Raw genomic sequence first — 14,452 nt, 5'->3', positions numbered from 1 at the left:
AGATTATACATGGAAATCTCTGTTACTAATTAGTCTATTTAGGTTTAGACATAAAAAGCATGTATTTTTGTTTTTAATAGATGTGCTATTATAAAAACTTCCTTTGGTTTCTTGATTTGGGATTTTATTCTGTTTCTCTTCCTTCTTTCCCTCTTTCATTCTGTCTCATCTTACATTTAGTTTGTGGATCCTTCTTGTCCTCCTCTCCACACTCCATATTCCACAACGCTATTTAAAAACGAGGGTACCATGTGACTGAAAGCATGTGAAATATTGTTTTTTTGTTTTTAAAGATTTATTTATTTATTTGAGAGAGATAGAGAAATAGCATGAGTTGGAGGGGCACAGGAAGATAGGGAGGGAGAATCTCAAGAAGACTCCTCTGAGTGCAGAGTCTGATGCAGGGCTTAATCTCACGACCTGGAGATGATGACTGGAACAGAAACCAAGAATCAGATGCTTAACTGACTGTGCTACCCAGGTGCCCCTGTGAAATATTGTTTTAAATCACTAATGTTTTGCTCTAGTTCAAATGTCTTCAAGCTTTTTAAATTTTTCATTTCAGTAATAAACCATTTTGAACATGCACAAGCAATATCTATATTTTATTTTTATATTTTACATTCAATTACACCATGATTCTGTGTAAAGTATAAAACTTTCAAAATTTAGCTTCATAGAATGGGATATAATAATATATGTATAGAAATTCTATTATTATTTTCATGCCACTAAATTATCATGTGTGTTAGGTGACCACATTCTCAATTTAGAGGCCACTGTACAGATAAGCCTCAGATCTTAATGTCTCTAGAATAATCAGGACTTTTTTTTTTTAATTAGACCACATGGATGGGTTGATATTCCATAGAGGAAAAGGAAATATTTCAAATAAGCAGGGTTTTTAAAAAACTTTTTAAGTCAGCATTCCTGATGTATAATTTGCATAGAGTAAATGTAACAATGTCTGTATAGTTTAGTAAATTTTGGTGAAAGAACAGACACTTGCAACCATTATAGTCAAGATACGGAATGTTTCTGTCACCTTAAAAAATTCTGCCCTTCCTCTTTGCTATCAATCCTCACCTTAACTCTCATTCAAATAAAAACCTGAAGAACTTGATAACTGAGATTAAGTTTTTTCTCAGAGACATTTCCTTTTGCCTCATGCAAATCATAAACAAGTCCAGGGCAGGGGCATTGCAGGGTCCCAGGTGAGAGAACAGTTAAATAGAAGCACAGAACTGAAGAAGCAGAAGAGTGTGGCTTCAAACCAGGGTGTTGGCAGATAGAAATGTAGAAGAATAATGGGCAGAAAAGATTTCTTTGGCTGTGGGGAAGTGATGGTATGACAGATGTGGCACATGCTCCTTTTAGTTTGAAAAGAACTATGATCTAGATGCTAGAGACGGAAATAAACTTTCTGATGTTCTGTAGGTAGAGGAGATGGAAAATGACAACAGCACAGTGGTGAAAGAATTCATCCTTCTTGGTCTGACCCAATCTCAAGATATTCAGCTCCTGGTCTTTGTTCTAATTTTAATTTTCTATCTCATCATCCTCCCTGGAAACTTCCTCATTATCCTCACCATCAGATCAGACCCTGGCCTCACAGCCCCCCTCTACTTCTTTCTGGGCAACTTGGCCTTCCTGGATGCATCCTATTCCTTCATTGTGGCTCCCAGGATGCTGGTGGACTTTCTTTCTGAGAAGAAGGTAATCTCCTACAGGGGTTGCATCACTCAGCTCTTTTTCTTGCACTTCCTTGGAGGAGGGGAAGGATTACTCCTTGTTGTGATGGCCTTTGACCGCTACATTGCCATCTGTCGGCCTCTACACTATTCAACTGTCATGAACCCTAGAGCCTGCCATGCCTTGCTGTTGGCGCTGTGGCTTGGAGGCTTTATCCACTCCATTATCCAGGTGGCCTTCATCCTCTGCTTGCCCTTCTGTGGCCCAAACCAGCTGGATAACTTCTTCTGTGATGTGCCACAGGTCATCCAGCTGGCCTGCACAGACACTTTTGTGGTGGAGCTTCTGATGGTCTTCAACAGCGGCCTGCTCACCCTCCTGTGCTTCCTAGGGCTTTTGTCTTCCTACGCGGTCATCCTCTGCCATGTACGTGGGTCTGCTTCTGAAGGGAAGAGCAAAGCACTGTCCACATGCACCACTCATGTCATTATTATACTTCTCATGTTTGGACCTGCTATCTTCATCTACACTCGCCCCTTCAGGGCCTTGCCAGCTGACAAGGTAGTTTCCTTTTTCCATACTGTGATCTTTCCATTAATGAATCCTCTGATTTATACCCTTCGCAACCAGGAAGTGAAAACTTCCATGAGGAGGTTATTGAGACGGCATGTGGTCTGCTGAATAGATTTTATAATATGAAGTAAAGAAGAGGAAATTCTTGCTGTAAATCATAACATTCATTTAACAAGTATTGTTTTTCACTGAGTACCTCCCATTTTCCAGGTACTATTGTAGGCAATGAGGGAGAGTTATGTATAATTAGGGAATAAACTCAGTATGCTTAAAGAATATGAAAGAAACACCTGAGTGCTTCTCAGTTGGAGTGTGATGAATAATTGTGAGAGATTTAGGGGATAAATAAATGTTACTGTAAGGGTCAAATCACTAAGGTCTTTTCGGCTGAGATAAGGAGTTTTATTCTAATTGCTATAAGAATACATGTTAGTATTTCAAACAAGAGAGTCACTCATTCACAATTGTTTCTTCTTTGGTTTAGAGCAACATGAAGATTCTGGGCAGAGAGCAGTAAGCTGCAAAACACCATTAAGAGCCAAATGTTATTCTGCAGACTTGTTTTGAAAAAGTCTCTCCCTCTCTCTCCCTCTCTCTCTCTCTCTCTCTATATATATATATATAACTGATTGATTGATAGGTATATTCCCCCCCACCCCAATCTGGTAAATGGGTAAGAAAGGAAAATAATTGGTTTTATAGAAAAATGTCATGAAATGATTTCACTTGATTTTTTTCAGAGCTTCATGATTATTACTAATGGGTATTTACAAATCCTACCTGTAAGTTAAACCTTGCCATCAATTGATTTCACTCATTATGATAATGATAGTTATTTGGTACTATAGACTGTATTGGAGATTACATAAACTACTTTAGTTATTTTAAATATAATGGGGCTTAGTGTGGGAAATTAGGTACTTGTAAAATCTTTTAAGGGATAGAAGACTATTTTTTATGCTGGGCATCCATACATGACTGCCAGAAAAACAGTATAAAACTAACATGCCAAGTGATCTATCTTTGAAATAATCAGGGGAATAGGGAAACAAGAATCATTTTGCCAGCTACTGACTGAAAGACTGTACCAGTTAGCCATGGTTTGGGAACAGGAGGATGATATAGAATACCTTTAATGTTACTGCCTCTCTCTCCAATTAATTTTTTCTAAATTCAAGTTTTACATGAGCTCATTTGATAGTCCGAATTTGGAACTCTAGACACAAAGTCCTAGAAGAACCTGTTTATATGTTTTCAGCTTTATTGGAAAACAAAATAAAACAATGCCAAAAATGGTGGGAAAATGTAGGATAATAGTTTTAAAATCTTGGAAGTGAGAAAGTATGATACAAAAATAGTAAGTGAAAAGGAAAATAGTTATATTTGTATGATATGAAAATAGTAAGTGAAGTATGATACGAAAATAGTAAGTGAAAAGAAAAGTAGTTATATTTGATATGTTAAAAAATATATGTGTAGTTAAAATGCAAAAAACTGATGAAAATCTGCCTGCCACATATGGATATGCAGATTATTTTCTGCGTAATTATAGAGGCTTGCATGGAAATTGAATTGAATTCCTTCCTACCCCAGAATGGCACAAGGGAGAATCCATGCATAAAAATCATTAACTAAAAATTAATATAAATGATAAAAGATTAATTTATTTAATACACAAGTAACTTCCATAAATGAATATGAAACAATTACATACCCAGAAGGAAACTGGAAAGGGGCAATTGAAAGTAATAGATAACTAACAGGAAAAAATGGAAGAGCTTATAATTTTATTCTCAAAAACAAATCATAAGAATACAGAGCACTGATTGTGGTCAGCTTGTAGAATAATGTTGCTCATGTATTATCAACAACAGAAAAGTGAAAAATAAAAATCATACGTTTCTATGAGGCTTCTAAAGAGGGGGTGGAGCAAGGAAGCCTTATTACTGAGCTCCAGAGAGGGACAAAGCCCATCTAGATGAGCAGAGAGTTATGGCAGTTTTTATATCTGTAGGCAAGTTATCTGGTCTGGATATGGGCACATGGAGGAGTTATGCTACCATAGATTGAGATATTTGATAGAGGTGAGGAAAAAGCGCTAAGCCGTGGACAGACTGGAATCCAAAAAAGTCCCAAACACAAAAATAAATAGCTCACTTTTATAAATTTCTCCCCCAACAACCACTGATACCCATACCAGTAATTTTCTCAGAAAAGGGACACTGCAGGAAGAAATGAAAATCAGAGGGGATTTGTACTTTCCCAGCCATTATTGTAGTGCTTGGGTATTGATGTCTATAGAGTTGAATCATAAGGGAAACAAAAATATCTGAAGTGTGGCTCAAACTCCTCCTGGCTCCAAGTGTCAGCTCCAAGTGTCAGAAAAGACCTTGCTGGCAGTTGGCAGATGTTGGAGGTAAAACTAATCTGAGCTAAGTTCATTTTAATTAAAGATGATTCCAAGTCCCAGTTAAACTAGACCTATGAAGGAATCTGAAGATCAGATCCTCATTCTAACTTCTTTTTTATTTTTTAAAATATTTTCTTTATTTGTTTGTCAGAGAGAGAGAGAGCGTGAACACAACCAGGGGGAGCCACAAGCAGAGGGAGAGGGAGAAGCAGGCTCCCTGCTGAGCAAGGAGACCAATGCAGGACTCGATCCCAGGACCCCGGGATCCTGACCTGAGCTAAAGGCAAACACAACCAACTGAGCCACCCAGGTGTACCCTTATTCTAACTTCTGGACAGAGGAAGAGGATTGAAGTTTTTGAAGAATTAAGCAAAGTAAAATTAAATACTACTCTTCATCTTCCATTGAATTTTTATTGAAAGTATTAGGAATATAATAAAAAATCAGGAGCTATGCCAAGAAAATAAAACAAAGAAGAGTTATCTCATAATTAATAGAATTGATAGACAAAAACTACCAGATGAACCATATGTTGTAATTATCAGGCAAAGACTTTAGAAAACTACTATAAATATATCAAATAAGTGATAAATGGATAAATAGATGAGGATTTCAGGAGAAAAGTATGAACTTTAAATATAAATGGATATGCTAGATTTGAAAATAACTATGTTTGAAATTAAAAGAAATGCTTCAGATGAGATGAATGAACAGCACTGTGGACAATGTAGACAGAATGACTAATGATGGTGAGGACAGGTAATTAGAAATAACCCAAGCTGAAGTGCTGAGATAAAAGATTAAAAATATTAATAGTATTAATATACTTGGGCAATATCAAATAGTAAAACATATATGTAATCGGGATTCCAGAAGAGGAGAGAGAGAATGGGACAAGGAAAAGAAGTAACTGTCAAGAATTCTCAAAAACATTAACTCAGATATCCAAGAAACTCCACAAAATTCAAGCAGTATAAATACAAATAAGACCACAGTATAATATGTGCTAACCAAATATGAAAATAAAATCTTTTTTCTTTTTTTTTAAGATCTCATATTAGTTTATTTTGAGCAAGAGAGAGAGCACATGAGCAGGAAAGGGCTAAGGAAGAGAGAGAGAGAATCCCAAGCCGACTCCACACTGAGCATGGAGTCTGACGCAGGGCTCAATTCCACAACCCCGAGATCATGACCTGAGCCAAAATCCTAAGAGTCAGACGTTTAACCGACTGAGCCACCCAGGCACCCCTGAAAAGAAAATCTTAAAAGCAGTATAGAGAGAGAGAAAAAAAAAAGACAGTTCAGAGGAGCAACAAGAATGGTGGTTGACATTTTATCGAAACAATGGACACCATGTCAGTGAAATACAATTTTTAAAATTCTTAAGAAAAACGAACTGTGAAGCTGGAATTCCATATCTAGTGAAAATAAACCAAAAAGAAAGGTGCGACAGGCATTTTAATATTCATAAAAGATGAGAATTTGTTGCTAGCAGACTTACATAAAAAAGTCATGCCAAAGGAAGTTCTTCAGGAAATTCTTCAACAGTAAAATATGTCAGATGGAAACCTGAATTAATGAGGAAGAATGAAAAGATCTGGAAATGGTAAATAAGTGTGTAAATATGGCAAAAGTCTATTTCTACCTTATATTATTTACTTTATAAGATACTTAGCTGCTTAAAAAATAATAAGGTATTATGGGGCTTATAACTTTTATAGAAGCAAAATATATGACAACAATAGCACAGAGGACTTAAAAGAGGATGAAAGATATATATATATATATATAAATACACTCTTCATGAAGTATCCTTGAATAAAAATTTGGAGTGGCTGGTAAGCTACAGATGAATATTATAATCACTAGAGCACCCCACACACAAAAATAATACATGGAGACTTTATTAGATAGTCTTTACAGGAGAGAAAATGGAATATTAAAAATATTCAATCCAAAAGAAGGAAAGAAATGCAAAGGAATGAAGAATAATGGGACAAATATAATGAACTCAAATATCAACAATAATTTTAAATGTAATGGACTAAGCATACCATTTAAAAAAGATTTTTCAGACTGTATAGAAGAACAAGATTCAAGTATATACTGTTTATAAGATATATCAATTCTTAAATATAAAGTCACAGATATGTTTTAAGTATGAGGGTGGAGAATGATATACCATATGTGATGTTTAATTTTATGTGTCAACTGGCCATGGATCTTCAGATTAACATTATTTCTGGTGTGTCTGTGATAGTGTTAACATGAGATTGGTATTTGAACTGGTGGACTCAGTGAAGTAGATTGCCCTTCCCAACATGGGTAGAGATCATTCAATCCGTTGAGGGCCTGAATAGCAAAAAAGAGGATGGAGGAATTTGCTTTTTCTTCCTGGCTTCGCTGATTGAGCTGGTACATTTCAACTCATCTCTTCTAGTTCTTGGAATTTATGCCATCAGCTCCCCTGGTTCTCAGACCTTTGAACTTGGACTGAATGACATGGCTGGCTTTCCTGGGTCTTCATTTAGCAGATGGCAGATTGTAGGACTTCTCTACCTCCATAATCACATGAACCAATTCATCATAATAAACTGCATCCCTCCCACGTTCCCTCCCCCTCTCTTTCTCTCTCTTAATTATGTATCTATCCTACTGGTTCTGTTTCTCTGGAGAACCCAATATACCATGGAAACATTAACCATTTCATGGCATGGTTGTATTAATAACAAAGTAAACTTCAAGGACCTAGAGGTATTACTAGGTATTTATTACTAGGTATTTCATAGTGATAAAAATGTCAATTCATCAAGACATACAATCTTAAATGTGATTCCTCTAGTAGCAGAACTTAACAATTTATGCACGAATACAGACATATCTAAATACAGAAGTGGAGAACGCAAAAGCATGGATTGAGATTTTAATAACTTTTTTTGAAAATTGGTAGAACATGTGATAAAAAAATCAATAGGGTAATAGAAACTAAACAACTTAACCTAGTTGCTATTTATAGAGTATTACACTCAACAATTAAGAACACAAGTTTTTTCAGGTGCACACAAGACATTTGTCAAGATAGAGGATATGCTGGCACATAAAAAAGCCTCAGTATATTTCATACAAAATATATTTTCTGACCACAATGGAGTTGAATTTGAAATAATTAAGAAAAAAAAACTACATATACTTGTGAATTAAGCCAGACACTTTAAGCCAGACACTTTTAAATAACTCAATGTGTACAAGATATTAGCAGATATTAGAAAATATCTTCCCTTTTATATTGTTTTTTTTGAAAGAGTTTGTTTAGAATTGGTATTATTTCTTCAAAAAATGTCTGATAGTTTTCACTAGAGGAGCCATCGGGGCCTGGAGTTTTTTTAAGGGAAGATGTTTAAGTACAAATTGAGTATCTTTAATAGATACACATTTATTCAATCTACTTCTTCTAGAATTAGCTTTGGCAGTTAATGTCGTTAGAATTTTGTTCATTCAATTAAGTTATCAGATTCATTGGCATAAATTGCTCATAATGTTTCCTTAATATTCTTTTAATTTTTGTAATACCTATAGTGATTGCCCCTCTTTTTAATTCCTGATATTGACATTTTTGTAACTTCTTTTTTTTTTCTTGACTAGTCTGGGTAAAGTTTTATGAATATTCTTGTTCTTTACAAAAAGAATAGCTTTTGGTTTTATTTATTTTTCTCTATTTTCTCAATTTCTTGTATTTTTTCTTGTATCTATGTTATTACATTCTTTCTTTCTTTGCATTTAATTTCCTGTTCTTTTTTCTAAAGTGGAAGATTAGATTATTGATTCAAACCCTTTGTTATAGGGGCGCCTGGGTGGCTCAGTCTTTAAGCGTCTGCCTTTGGCTCAGGGCGTGATCCCGGTGTTCTGAGATCCAGCCCCGCATAGGGCTCCTCTGCTGGAAGCCTGCTTCTTCCTCTCCCATTCCCCCTGCTTGTGTTCCCTCTCTCACTGGCTGTCTGTCTGTCAAATAAATAAAATCTTTAAAACAAAAACAAAAACAAAACCCTTTGCTATAAACCCTTTAATATATTCAGTTGATGCTACACACTTCTCTCTAGCACTGCTTTATCTAAATCTTGCATATATTTAGAAATTGTGTTTTCATTTTCATTCAATTAAAACTATTTTCTAATCTCTTTGACTTTCTTACTCAAGGGGTTATTTAGAGTGTGTTTCTTTCTTGAATATTTGGGAATTAGCCTAATATATTTCTAGTTTAATTTCATTGTGGTCCAAGAACATATTTGATATGATTTCAGTTTTAAAAAAATGTGTTGAAATTTGTTTTATATCCTAGAATAAAATCTATCAGATTAAGACCTGCCATGTTGAATGACATAATAAATTCTGAACTTTAAATGTAAGAGTATACTTTTGAAACTGAATTTACTCTGATGATGTATCTATAGGATATATAAACAACATGCTGAGACGTTGTAAATTTTATCAAGTCAGCTATATATATTCCTTACATACAGTGAAACAGCACTCTCATGGGTACTTCCTGAATTTCCTTTTGCTGAATTACAAACTTAATCAAATACAACTACTCTTAGCAATTACCTTGTTTTTCCAATCTTGTCTGTTACTATTTCTGCACATGCACAGTTCTGATTCTTTGATGCCTTTGCACTTTCCGTTCTCTCCTTATACCACTCTCTAGTGAATATTTCAATCTAGACCCAGCTATAATGCTTCTTCCTTCTTGAAATATTTCTAATGCCCCACACTGTGTTCACTTCTCTTTGCTCTTATGATACCCTAAGCATCGTTCTTTAACAAAACATCTCACGATTATTTAAATTCTTGTGCATTATTCACAATTTTCTGTCTTCCTTGAGGTTAGTGTTTGTCTTATTTTTGTACTTCATCTCTGGCACATTGACTCACTCTGGTAGAGTTTCCATAATGGTTGGAAGGAGAGAATGAGTAATTGAATATATTATTTTTTTACTGTAAAAAGCAGAATGGGTAATTTTGAAATGGGCAATATAGAGTTTTACATAATGTGATGTTAATAACAATAACAGTAATTTTAAAAAATGACTGGTAGAAAGGAATTGATGAGAAATATACACAGTAGGAGAAAGGCCAGAGAATGTATATAATATTCTGGAATATATTTTCCACATTTTTCAGCATGTAAAAACTTTAAAAAATATTCTAGAACCTATATTATACCTGAGCTTACATATTTTATATATCTAGTATTTTAAATACCTGTGAATGAAGTCTTGAATTGTATGCTGTTATTAAAATGTATTTAAATAATCCCCTATTTTGGGATGTTTACCACATTTGTTTATTAATAGGGAAAAATGTACAATCCATTTGCTTATGTATGCATAATACTCTTTGGAAGATACACAAAGAATAATAATATTAGGAATTTTGTGTGTATGGAAGTTATAGGTGGGGGACAAAGATGGGAAGGAATTTTCTCTGTATATAAATTTTTCACTCTCTTGGCACCCTGGCCTGTTTTCTCTTCCTCAGCACACCAGATCTTTCTTTTTGATAACTTCTCTCTAGAATGGCTTCTTTTCAACCTTCAGATCTCACTTTTACGAAACTGCCTCAGAAAGAACCTCCCTGACCATCTAAAATAGCAGTATTTTTCTCAAGATTTCTCCATCTAAAATAGCAGTATTTTTCTCAAGATTTCTCCAACAAACTGTAATATTTTCATTATCACACTCATTAGTATCTGATGTTCTTTTTCCTGCTTGTTTATTGTCTGTCTCCCTGTGGTAGAATGTAAAATTCCAAAGAACAGGGATGTTGTCTGTCTTGTCTCTACTGTATTCTGGAACCTGGTTCATGGTAGACAGTAAGTGATTGTTGAATTGGGTATAGAATCGAAGGGAGTGTCAATAAACTCAGTAATAGAGATAAATTGTTCATATATTAATATTTTTAAAAAATCCAAAAATACCCCGGAGCTCCTGGGTGGCACAGTCAGTTGAGTGACCACCTCTTGGTTTCAGCTCAGGTCGTGATCTCAGGGTCATGAGATGGAGCCCTGTGTAGGGTGCTCGATGTGGAGTCTGCTTGAGGTTCTCTTTCCTTCTCCCTCTGCCTCTCCCGCTCATGCTCTCTCTCAAATAAATAAATCTTAAGACAAAACAAAACAAAAATGCCCCATCTATAGGTGGGATAACAGTCTGTGAAAGGTGGTATTATTTTCCAAATCCATGGAACATTTATAGATTGAAGCCAGCACTACAGCCTTAGCTTTTTACTTTCTATCTGGCAGTCTTTTCACTATAATGGGTTATTTTTGTGTATATGCTTTTTGATCAGTAAATCAACTATACAATATCTTAAGTCAATCTGAGGATACAACTTTTGAAAATGTGTTTGTTCGTTTGTTTTTTCTCAGGTTGTAAATCTAACATGATAATGCTTTCCCAGCTGGGTTAAAAAGCCTCCATTCTGAGAATTAGTTTAGATCTTCAGCTTAATTTTATCTTACGTATTGGGGTGAATATTAAAAAGAGAGGAAGTCCCAGATTATAACTACAGAAAAATATCACATTTTTAGGAGTCTTTTGTGGCAGGATTCTAACCTACTCCATGATGGGGCTGTTACTCCGCAATTCTATATTATTATGTATATAATTATATATTTACATTTATATAATTATATATTATATACAATTATATATGTAATTTATTTATATAATTATAACATATTATTATATGTAATATATAATTGCCTTTCCATTTATGTCTCCTTTCTCTGTTTTCCTGTTCTATATTTTGATCATCCTTTATCTCTTTTTCTCTCCCCTTTTTCTACTTTTCACACTGTGGTTTTGAGCTGAAAATAGATTAGGACAAATACATATTTGATTATGAATTACAGTTCACAAAAATGTGTGTTCATTATTTCAACTGTAAAGTGACTCATAAACTCAGGTTTCCCTTTAATGCAAAATAATAAAAACAGATATAAAATATTAAGTTGCATTTAATTGCTCTGACCCTTAATTTATTTGAATAATCTTCAGTGGAAAAAACAAAAAGGTATTCGTTTTTGGTTTTGCTGAGCAGAGTAAAAGTGAGTAAACAACAAATCCTGAGATCATGATATATCTTTTCACATCCTCTATGGGAAGTCACTTTCCCTTGAGTAAATGGTCTGTCTTACACCAAACAGTTCTTCCCTCTAAGAAGAATTATGCCTTCAAAGTCTTCACGAGCATTATGTCTTCATCACCAGCAGTATGCTGACTCTTACATACTCATTACTGACTTGGCCACATTATTTGATTTCAGAGCCAGATCATGGTGATGCTAGAGAATAAGTCAAGCACTTGCCTTGAGTGTAAAATCTAAGGGAGTGACAAAAATACCCCAATAACTTAGTGATAAAGAGAAACACTATTTTAATGTTTTTAAAAATCAAAATTAATTTAAAAAATCCATGATGAACAAAATAAATGCCAAACTTTAAATAAAGACAGGATCAGTAACTGTCATGCTGAACCATACTGGGAACTCACGCAAAAGGAAATATCTGTAATTCTGATGTCTTCGTTTAAAAATTTGATTAGTCTGTTCACAATTTTCACATTAACTGTGATTTTTAAGATATTGCATTAAAATGTTATTTATCTTCATTATTAAGTTTTTTGGTACCCTGGTAATTTTTGTGCCTAAGGCAAATACCTCACTTTTCTCACCTTCTCATCCTGGCACTGCTTGCTTTTTTCATATATATAATAATCTTCTATCACTTATTTACATTTGGGGGGTTATTATAGGATTTAAATGAACTTTTCTTAACCTTCTATTTACTTTTGACCTAGTAAATATGCCTCCAAATAGGATTCTATTATTTCATTCACTGATAGGATTTTGGTTTTAGAATTCAGAATTAATCCAGTGTGGCATTATGTGACATATTTAAAAATATTTATCCCTTCCAAAGCGCTGGTATTTCACATTCTAATAGCTCCCTTTGGAAATATTCAATAGGGTTGTGGTAGTCTCAAGTCTCCAAAGCACTTTCTCCATTGCATCATAAAGAGTTAAAGAGGTTCCAAAATATAAAATCCCTATGTGAGAACAAATATTTGTGAACAGTAAGAATGGTCAATTAATGGGGTTTTTTGTTGTTGTGTTTTTTTCAGGGGAGGAAGTATGGCTACTTTGTGAGAATTACATAAAACCCCTGGAGACTGAAATTTCCAGGGCTGGCAGTAGGATTCATATTTACAAGAAACAAGGAGAGGACAATGGAGAAGATAATACAGCTATTCTACTGCTTTAACTGCTGCCTTGGAATACAATGGAATAGAGGTCAGAGTTTCAGTAGGAACAGCAGAGCCAAAGACCTAAATTCAGCAGTGTGGCATTTTCTTCCTTTCCCCTAAGAGATCTCTATATGTTCTTGATGCTTAGAATTACTTTACTGATGCTCAAAAACTTTTATTCTCTTATCATAAGTAAGTGAAATTATCAATAGCCTTCAGAGAATTGACATCTGGTGTTAAAACCAAGGAGCATACGAATGAATGATACGTTTTGTTGTCCTTATAAACTACAGATGAAAGGAAGGAAACTACAGAAAGTTAGGCTAAAGTCTCTAGAGAAAAACTTAACAGATTTTATCATTTTGCAGAAGATTAGCCCAGATATCTTAATTTCCATAACACAACATATTTGAGAGTTTCTTCTGTTGCCTCTGGTTCTATTATTCAAAACATAGGGCTTTGACAGAGAAAGCTGTAAAACTGAGAAAAGACTGATATATAAACAACTGACAGCATTGGCAATTTTACATGAAAACTTTACTGCACCACCCCAATTTCTTCTATTACTCAGATTTTTGTGGTTACCATCACCCAGGGTTTACCCTACAGCCATTGACAAAGAATCTCATGGCAATATGTCCATTCAGTAGAGCTACCTCTTAATATCTATGTATTTGCAGGGTTAGCTTTGGTTTAAACATTCTTGAATAAGTTACTTATTATTGCCGTCACCCTTATATACCATGAGCCTTATATCCCTGTATGACAGAAAGAGTCAACACATTATTCTATGTGAAAGATGAAAAGCCAGCCTTCTGAAAGGTGGGTGACTTTCCCAGGGTCATACATTTACTGAATTGCTGAGCCAACACTCACTCATCCTAAAAAGGCATTAAAATCATATAAAAGGGTTCCAAACTAAGGATATTTCTACATTGTTAAATTGCCTAAAAAATTAGGGAATTTAGAAGTAATTTAACCATCTCGTTTTACTGACGGGTGAATTGCCTGGCTGAAGACCTATACATTTGTTTAGTGCTTTATATGTCCGCCATTACCATCAGTATCAATTACATCTTTGATCACGTTCTTCAGCTTGATCCACAGTTTTAAGAATATGTAAAACACTAATTTACACTTAAATAACTTACAAGCTTCAATCAATATGCTGACAGACATTACCTCAAATTTTGGAAACTTTGTTAAATATATTCATTTCACTAGAATGATACTGAGATTTGTTGAAAAAAGGTAAAGCATCTCATTTTATCAGGTTCACTTATGTGCAGAAAAAATATATATGAGTGAATGGGAAGTAATTAATGAGTGGTTCAGATTAATTAAACCACTCAAGAGAAAATAATTAGTATTTAAGAGTGACATAGACTTTATTTTGTAGACTGTTAAGAATGGATTACTCCTTCTGATACACGTATTTTCTTTTTGTAAGAATTCTAAATTTAATAATGGAAGAACT

At 34.4% G+C, this 14,452-nt stretch overlaps 1 protein-coding gene across 1 annotated transcript; it reads left to right on the top strand.

Moving 5' to 3' along the window:
- The first annotated feature begins 1,446 nt into the window (after positions 1-1,446).
- On the top strand, positions 1,447-2,373 carry LOC125281851 (olfactory receptor 4N4C-like). The gene has a single exon (XM_048215782.1). The coding sequence runs from the start codon at positions 1,447-1,449 to the stop codon at positions 2,371-2,373; it is 927 nt and encodes a 308-aa protein (XP_048071739.1).
- The last annotated feature ends 12,079 nt before the right edge of the window (positions 2,374-14,452 follow it).

The sequence above is a fragment of the Ursus arctos genome, unplaced genomic scaffold (genome assembly GCF_023065955.2).
Source record: "Ursus arctos isolate Adak ecotype North America unplaced genomic scaffold, UrsArc2.0 scaffold_4, whole genome shotgun sequence".
In the NCBI taxonomy this organism is placed as follows: domain Eukaryota; kingdom Metazoa; phylum Chordata; class Mammalia; order Carnivora; family Ursidae; genus Ursus; species Ursus arctos.
The sequence above is the reverse complement of the archived record's forward strand: the minus strand, read 5'-3'. Positions and strand labels throughout refer to the sequence as shown.